General features: G+C 43.9%; 1 protein-coding gene across 1 annotated transcript; it reads right to left on the reverse strand.

Moving 5' to 3' along the window:
• Window positions 1-5,021: 5,021 nt before the first annotated feature.
• On the reverse strand, window positions 5,022-6,482 carry MAGEH1 (MAGE family member H1). The gene has a single exon (XM_019719546.3). It carries the CDS (start codon window positions 6,224-6,226, stop codon window positions 5,567-5,569), a length of 660 nt encoding a protein of 219 aa, XP_019575105.2. The 5' UTR covers window positions 6,227-6,482; the 3' UTR covers window positions 5,022-5,566.
• Between the last annotated feature and the right edge of the window lie 3,041 nt (window positions 6,483-9,523).

Below are 9,523 nucleotides of genomic sequence, written 5' to 3' on the forward strand. Positions count from 1 at the left end.
TGTGCCAGTCACAGTGGCTTCTCCACCCTTCTTCCTCAAACCTGCTAGATGCTCCTGGGCCTTGGAGCCTTTGCACTTACTGGTTCTTCTGCCTGAACAATATTTCCTTTACATATCAGCAAGGAGAGTCCCCTCACCTTCTTCATTTCTTTGTTCAAATGTCACCCCTCTAATGAGGACAACCCTGCTCACTCTGTATTGCATTTAATACTCCTTTATTCCCTGGCATTTCCAATCCACCTTTCCCTGTTCTTTGTGAGCTTACTACCATCACTCCCACCACCACCACCAACCAGAGTACTTATCACCTTCTAAGGTACTGTATATTTGTTATATAAAAGGTTTACCATGCATGAGAGCTTGTGATTTGTTCATATATGTATCTCAGGCAACTGGAACCGTGGCTGGCACAAATGGACCTTTGTAAATATGTGTTAAATGAGTGAATGCATGATTTATTAGATAATCTTAACATCCAAAACAACGTAGGTCCAGTTACTTTTGAGACTTTACAAGCTGAGAATGAATCAAGGGCCTCCTTGGTCAGAGTTACAGGAGGGATTTCAGGCACTTCTTATATATTACTTTTGAGATAACATTTGCAAGGGTGTCATTAGTCACAAGCACTGAGGCAGAAGTTGACCAGTCAAGAACTGGGCCTGATTTTCACCAGCAGTTTATGGGCTTTACCCTCGGCTTTAAAACTATACTGTGTGAGCTTTATGTCTATTGAGTGTTGAGCAGTACAAGCCTAGAATCCACTATTCCTCCTAAAACCTGTTCTCCAAGCGCTAGCTTTGACTGAGCGGAGACCCTCCTTTGTGCAAATGTCCTCACACAGATTTTCAAAGAAATTCCATTAGCTCTTTGATGTTTAACTGTTTCACGGCTTGCAAGCCCTGGAGTAACCTGTATAAAAGTTTCACTACCTCTTTATACCAATCACCCTTCTCTACCACCACCACTACTTCAAAATCATTTCCTTCAGAGAGATGGAATTCTGTATTTCTGCCAAAAGAAGGAGACAGAGGGGTCCTGATCACTACCCACCTCACAAGGGTGCATGTGAGCCTAGGCAGAATCCATATCTGCCTTTCACCATGGCCATGGTCTGCTCTGCCTGTGACTGCTGAGGCCATGACCACAACACTGGGTCCAAGGAGGACACCCCTCAGCCTGTTTTTTTTTTGATACCCACTGCTTGCTGCTTGTGTTTTACCCCGGGAAATCTACTCTGCTCAAGGTAAGAGTTCTGCCAGCCTGTTGTACCTTCTGGATTGGAAACAGCATCAGTGAACAATGTTGCAGACCCAGAAAGTTTGCTGTTTGGTTGACCTACTGTCTGATAACCAGGACCTATGATTTGAGGATTAATTGAATGTTCAGCGTGGTAAAGTTTCTGAGCAATGTGTTGTGATGGGGGAAGATATACTGGTCTTGGAAAGAAATATTCATTCCACACTTAGCAAACCCTCAAGGATACCTGGTGACTGGGGTGGCCACAAATCAGAATGAAGAGACATCCACAGCTAACCCTCGAATGGCTTTTTAACATTTTCCCATGCCTCCTCACCCCACCTCAGCATGCTCCTTCTCACTTTCACCCTGGGTCCTGGTGGAGTTTGAAGACAGAAGATTTCCCCAAGGCTGGGTGGAGTCCCAGACACCCTGGTGATGCAATCTTTGTTTTAGTGTAACATTGTGAGCTTTAGACTTGACAGGCCCTGAGTTCATGTCTAAGGCTGTCATTGACCAATCAGGTGACTCTAGCAACCTGAGTTTCCTCCTCTGTAAACTTGGCCTGGTGATGCCTACCCTGTTGGACTGTTGCAAAAGTTAGAGACAATGCATGAAAATAGCCATCAAAGTGACTGGCACAATTTAGGCACACAAGATGGTAGCTGCCACTTTTGTTATGCACTGGGGACTTTTGGACTCTATCCCCGAGCTTCCTGAACAACTGGAGGGTTCTAGGACCCAGAAACCCAATCCATTTCAGAGGCATCCTGGCAACTAAAACTGCAGCTTTTCCTCTCACTTTGTGGAAACTGCTGGGGTGGGGCCCGCTTAGGTTGCCAAGTAACACAGCTAGAGGCTCCCAGATGAGAAATGTTTCTCATCTGCATACTGCTCAAAGCTCAAAGAATTTATGGAAACGAAACAATTAATATTTTTTTTCTCACCACTTTCCAGAAGCCCCTTTCTCTGCTTCTCCCTCAGCCTTGTCATCCACTTCACAGGCACTGGAAATCTACCCCTTGTTCAGCATTTACCTAATCAAATGAAGATTAACTCTTTACCATACCAATGTAGTGTATTGAGAGGTGAGGGGGGGAGTGGGAGACACAGTAAACCTCCTGGGCCAAGGGGTGGGGAGAATGAGCCTGGGCCACTGATTGCTTCCTTGCTGGATTAGGGGAGGTCACCCAATCCTTTGTGCATTCCTGTGACGCCTCCTGCTTGAGCTCTTCAGGATTCCAGCAGTCATCTCTTTTACAGTGCAGCATGTGGTATACTCCTACTCTTTCTCCCTTTATACTGGGTACTACTGGTTCTCTGACTGAATTAAGCTTCTGGACCCACACTTGCAAATAACCATTGTAGATCATTGGATGATTATTCCCCACCAGAGCCAAAGAAAACATGGATTCAGTTAGGTTTTGGAAGGAAATTATTTCTTTCCCTGAGCTAGCTGGTGCTTCCTATAAAATGGGGGTGGGGAGAATGGCGGCTGCAGTCTTATCGACCTGGTAGAGATATGGCAAGCCCCTGGTACAGAGGGGATACTTAATAAATCTTTGCAAACTTTCCCACTTACTAGCTGACTGACCTGGAGCTGTCTGACTTCAATGAGCCCCTTTCTATAAAAGGGGGAGAATTTAAGGTCAGCGTTGTCCACAAATGGTTTTGAGGCTGCAGTTGGGGTAACTGAGAACTGTCCCACTGAATTCACCAGTTTCTTTTGAAGACAGAGACCTTGTGAGTGTATTGGCACACACAGATGGACAACAGGGTGGCCTATAGGAAAGCACTCTGGATTTGCAGGGAACGGACTTGGGGTTTTTCTAGAATCTGTCACTCGCCACCCCTATAGCTCTAGACAGGAAAGCCACTTAGTAATCTGAATCTCAGATTCGTACCTTGTCTACCTCTGGAGGTGGTCTCAGTAAATATGGCCCCTCCGTCCAGGGCCAGAAACATGCCTTTTGATTTCCTGCAGCCCGTTTCTGTTACACTGCCTGAATCATATAGAAGGCTTTATTTTCTTGTTTGCTGAATGAATTTGAAGCTGCTGAGGGGGGTCATAGTTCCTCCTTTTGTTTGAAGCCGCCTTTGCCTGCAGGCTTATATCTATGGGTCCCTGAGCCTTTGCCAGAAAGTAATTTGCTAGCCTACCCTGGCCCCGGGGACTTTACTTGCACACACCCCTGGAAGCAGGGTAAGACTAAAGACAAAGAAAGAAGGTACCCTGGCCACTGACTTGTGTGTGATAGCTGCTCCCTCTAAGTCCTACAAAGCTAGGTCAGGCATCCTTCCTTGGTGCTTCCTATTAGTGGACTTCATACAGTGTTTAGCTCTAGGGGTAAATGTGGTAGGCTTTGGGGGTGGCCAGAGCTTCTTATGTGTGTTCTTTGCCTGTAGCTGATAAGAATGTGTGGGATGGCTCCCACATCTCCACATTTGCTGTGGGGTGAGGTAGAGGATTCTGTAGGCTCTGGTGATAGAAAGGATAGGAAGGACATTGAACTCCTTGGTACAATGAGCTAAGAAATTGTGAAAGTTCCTGGAGGTGGGAAGAAACCTGATACCACTTGACTTACATGATGGGCTACCATGTGAGGTTTCCCTCTGGACTTACCACACTGGCTGAAGGAGAGTCAAAGTGCTAATTGTGACCTGCTCTCTACACACACACACACCTCACTTTTAAAACAATTCGTACACCTTAAAGAATTGTACTTCCTGAGAGAAATGCCAGGTTACCTCTCAGAGATGCCCAGGTTGAATCTTCCCTCTGATTCACCCAAGAGGTTCTGCTTTTCTGAAGCCTTTTATTTTTCATTATTCCAGGACTATTATTATTATTAATCATTTTGTTCTTATTAAAATCAGCCATAACTCCCACCCTTTGAGATTCTAGCCCCTTCTCACCTCTTCTCCATCTCATTTCCTTTTCTCTACTTTCCCCTTGACATAACCTTAATAACTCAATGTACTTTCCCCCTAATGACCATGCAGCCTTTACTACTTCCATATTTACTCTTTTCCCCATCTCCAATATTATTTTCAGACCTCATGTCATCTCACCAAGAATTTTCTGACAGTCACACCTTTTTAATTTTTGTAGTGCCTCATAATGTCCTTTTCCCTGCAACCACCCCTCTTTCCTCTGCCCTCCTGTCAAACTGACTTAAGTGTATTTTCTATTTCCACAGCACGCTATGATGTTCCTTTCCCTTTGCCAATGCCCCCTCCCCAAAGCTGAGTTAAGTATCCAAAAAGTACCTAATATACCATATTTTCATAGTACCCTGTTTCCCCGAAAATAAGACCTAGCCGGACAGTCAGCTCTAATGCGTCTTTTGGAGTAAAAATTAATGTAAGACCCGGTCTTATAGTACAATAATAAATATAATACCAGGTCTTATATTAATTTTTGCTCCAAACGACGCATTAGAGTTGATTGTCTGGCTAGGTCTTATTTTCGGGGAAACAGTATGTTCTGATGCCTCTTGCAAATCCCCCCAAGCTTATTTAAGCATCTCTTGGATTTTCATAGCACTCTGTGATGTCCTCTTTGCTGTCCCACCCCCAAGACAGGTCACATTAGCTTTCCCACATTTTCGTGCACCTCATGCTCATTCCCTATGATAGCGTTAACCACACTGCCAGTTTATATATTTGTCTCTCCCATGTAATCTAGAACATTCTTTAGAACCGAGTTCTGTGTGCTAAGGAGTATCCCCAGAACATAGACTGGTACTTCACACATAACCAGTGGTCAATAAATGAACAAGGTGTCCTTGTCATTATACTTTTATTTTTTTCTATATTCTGCAGTAACTAAGCAAAATCGTGACAGTTGTCAGTCTTCTTTACACAACAGCAGACACAAAAGTTTTCAGAAAGGTCAGACATGTATGAATCCCCCCATCCTTCTTTCACATTTTACTGGTTATTTCAAAGTTTCAAAGAACAGCCTATTTGAATGATATAAAATATGTACCAGATCACGGAATATGATGGAAAGACTTCATTATATAATGTTAGGAAAACTGTGACACTAAATCTCAATGACTGAAAATAAAAGAAAAATAATTTTTCTCCAATCATATTTTAAACATATTGTGACCTTAATCAACACTGTATTAAAATGAATAAAATTTTACAATATCCAAAGCAGATGCTCTATTTTGCAGTTAAACTATTAGCACTGATCACAAATACCAAATACAGTGCACCCCCTTCCCCATAATATTCAATTCAGAACCCAAGTGATATACTCCTTGGGGTACCTATGAAGCTCTTTCCAACCCCCCAACACAACGGTCTGTGCCAGATTTCCCTAAGGAGCAGAGTAACTCCTACCACCTGAATTGAGAATAGCCTCAACTTCTGCATCATCATCTGAATCCCAATCATAATTACATGGCCAGTCCTTGGAGCATCGATTACGCACCCTTGCCACAAAATGCATGACTTTCAGCTTGCTCGATTCCACGTGTGCTCGAGGTCCCCAGAAGAACTCGTACTCTACGGGACTGCTACGGGGCACTGGCTTATAAATCAGGTACCCTCTGCGCACGAACTCTTCTGTGACGACCTTCTTTGGATCTCCAAAGATGCTGTGCTGCCGGCCAGGCTGCATCCCCAACTTCCCCAGCACTTTCCAGACCAGGGCCTCCTTGGCGCTGTTGCCCATGATGAAGATGAGGGCTAATATGGACATCAGGAGACTTTTCTTCGTGCCTTGAAAATTGCTCCGGGCTACCAAGGGCTTTTGCGCTTGAGCAGTACTGGAGGATTCCTCGGGGGTGGAAGAGGCCTCCTCCGGAGTGCTCGGATCTTCCTCCGGGCCGCTCAGATCGTCTTCGGGGGTGCTGGGGACCACAGAAGCGGCCATTGGGGTCTCGGAGGCTTCTGAGGCCTGGATCTTACGATTGTTACGGTTCTCTTCTGCGGCTCTTGCGTTACGGCGGCGCCTACTCTTTCGTCCCCGTGGCATGTCTCTTGCTAGGGGCCCTGAGCCCAGCAATCCTAGGGAAGGATGCCTGTAACCTCTGTACAAAGCAACTATCTCTACCTTAAGAAGGGGCTGCCGCTGAAGCCACCAACGTCAAGAGTCTTTGTAGCAACAAGCCAGACGTTGTCAGGGAGCGCGCTCCCTCCCACGCAAACCGACTTGCGTGAGCAACCGCCGCCTACAATCGCCCCAGCTGCAAGCGCGCGAGAATGCCGTGCAGAATTGGCTCCGCCTCTCCTGCCACGCACTCGCCTAACTCTAAAAAGGAGGTGGACGGTTCCCCCACTCAGACTTCCGCTGTCAGATAGGAAAAGAGGTTGGCCACTGCAGGGGTGGGACTAGAGCAGAAATGACGGCTAGGGATTGTCAAGGTCGGGGGCATGCAGAGGAGAAATGCTTAGGGCAACTCTGTCTCTGTCTCTCTCTGTCTCTCTCTGTCTCTCTCTGTCTCTCTCTCTCTCTCTCTCTCTCTCTCTCTCTCTCTCTCTCTCTCCCCCTCCCTCCCTCCCTCCTTCCTCCCCCTCTCTTGGAGGGGGAGTGTATTCTTGAAAGGAATCAGGTAGTCCCAGCTCTCCTTTGTGTCTTGATTTACACAGCGCATTCATTCTCTCACCCTGTTTTCAGAACGAATTTACTTGTATGGTAATTCGTGGGCTCATCTAGGACCCAAATAAAATGGGTACGGCTGAAGTGCTGGGCAATAAGAGGAGGTGGGCCTGCAAAAGCGAACAGTGTGCCTGAGGTGCAGAGCCTTTAAAATGTTTTATATTCATGGGATTATTAAACCGGGCACTGACTGAATCTGACTTGCCTTTGGAGAGCCTTACAGGGGAGCAGACTATTGTCTGGCAGTTCACTTTAGGAAGCAATTAGAATAAGAAGCGAGAGGGAGTGAACTGAGTCTTAAGGTGGTTGCCATGGGGATGGAGAGGCAGAAAGGCATTTTAAGGGTGATGATTGACTGGCTTTAGAGACTAATTGGGTGGAAGTGGGGAATGGGGAGAGGGTGGTGGAGTGCAGGTTGGCTCTAAGGTTTCTAGGCTCCAGCCTACCTGAATACCTGATTTATTTTGCTTCTTTCTTTCATTTGGTAATCCGAATGTAATTCGGAGCATACTCTGAATGTTACTCGCTCCAGGTCTTTGCTCACAGTTTCCTCTGCCTGAATTGCCTTTCCTCTTGTCTTCAACTATGTAAATTCCATCTGCTTGCCCATCAGAGTCCTCTTCCTCCCTGAAGTTTGCCTTGGTCTGCCCCAAAGGGTAAAGAGTCCATTTTTGCTCCCCACTGTGGGAGTGGGCAGAGGAGTATTTAAAGCAAGCACTCTATATCTTATGTCATTACAAAGATACTATTTTGCACTAGCCATTTCACCTCTCTGAGCCTCGGTTTCCTCATATACAAAGTGGGGTTAATTAAAATACCAGCCTAATGGGATTGTGAGAATTAAATGAGATAAGTGAAAAGTGTTTAGCACACAGGAAGCACAGCCTTTGCCACTCAAGGTGGTTTAGTAATGTGTGAGTGTGGTGTTTAACAAATGCATGTTGAAGGACTACATGATGGAAAAGATTTTACACGTGTTTTTACCTGAACTTTTTAAAAGCAAGTTATACTTTATACCAGTTTGACTGGAAAAGATTAAACACTTGCTTGTCAGGACCTCAGAATAATCCCACTGAGGGAAGAAGCTCTGTCTAGCCCCTTGATGTCTCCCAGCCCTTGGTAGAGTTCGTGAAATAGGCTATGGCTATGCCTGGTGAATAAGTTCCGGGGTGGAGTAGTGTGTTCTGTTCAGAAAACAGAACTGCCAGCTGAATTGCACCCAACAAGGCCCAGTCATCTGTACATGTGTAGAAAGGGGATGCCTGGTATAGAAGAATGCACATTAAACTCAGACCTGGGAACATGTGTTCTGTCCTAGCCCCTGTAATTTACAAGCTCTTTGACCTTGATGAGTTTACCAAACATTGTGTCCTGTGATTTGTACTTTGAACAAACAGAAAAGGTTAATCTCTCCAGCCTTGTCTGCCAGGCTCATTGTGAGGCTCCCTGGAAATCCAACAGCACATACCAGTGACTCTGGATTAGAGCAGGTTGTTTTGAGTTCAGCTGTTTTTCTCATTTGCTGTTTGTTTTGTGTTTGCTGTTTGTGAATCTGTGTGCCTAGAGGACTGAAAAATTACCTATATTGTTTCAAATAGCTTCTCTATTCTGATGGGAGTTTATGAGAATGTAATGCGCAAACTAATTATCTTCCCAAACAGACACTTTCTAATGGAAATTTTCTTTATATCCAGAGTCTACCAAGGCCTCCTATTGGAGAAGTCTAGCCATAATCCAATCTTGGGCAGTGCATACTTGTTGTTGCAATGCTTTCTGCCCACCAACTGGCTGACTGAGGACGAGGTATCATTTCTGTGTCCATACACATTATATAGGTGTTTTTTTTTTGGAGCGGATTTATTTTTATAAGCATGTTTTAAATTAATTTATTTTCCAATTATAGATGATATACAATATTATATTAGTTTCAGGTATACAACGTAGTGATTAGTTATTTATATACCTTATGATGTGACCACCGATAAGTCTGACACCAGTTATTACAATATTATTGACTATGTTTCCTATGCTGTACTTTATATCCCCATGACTATTTTTATAACTGGCAATTTGTACTTCTTAATCCCTTTCACCTTTTTTCACCTGATGTTATTATCTAAGTTGGTAAATGTAGCTCTAGCTCATTTTAATTTTTAATTTAATTTTTGTATATGATTTCTTTTAGTATTTGCAATTTACCTTTCCTTCTGATGTACTGGAATTTTCAGTTTCCATTTTTCCAGAACAAATAATGTTCTCATTAGAATTTTTGTGCCTTGAGAAAATGTGCATGGATACCTAGGATCACCATCTATGAGTAGAATTACTGGGTGTGTCTTCATAGATGTGTTTCGATAAACTACATGGATATCTGCTTTGTTTCCTTTATAAAAATGTGATCATTCTATACACAATTTCCATTTTGTTCTTTTTCCTAATTAATAATAACATCTCCTCAACTCATACCTCTAATGCTTTCTTTATAAAGGCTGAATGATGTTCCTTGTAGTAGTTTTACCATAATCTCTTCAGGCATCCATCTTTTGGCTGGGTATACTGTATGCCAAATTATTTCCTCCTCTATAAACAATGCTTCTCCAATAAAAGTTCAATCATTAGTTTACTAGGATTTTTTTTAAATGAGCAATATATTTCAACTGAGTATGAGAGCCA

The sequence above is a fragment of the Rhinolophus sinicus genome, chromosome 18 (genome assembly GCF_057876585.1).
Source record: "Rhinolophus sinicus isolate RSI-liver-muscle chromosome 18, RSI-T2T, whole genome shotgun sequence".
Taxonomy (NCBI): Eukaryota; Metazoa; Chordata; class Mammalia; order Chiroptera; family Rhinolophidae; genus Rhinolophus; species Rhinolophus sinicus.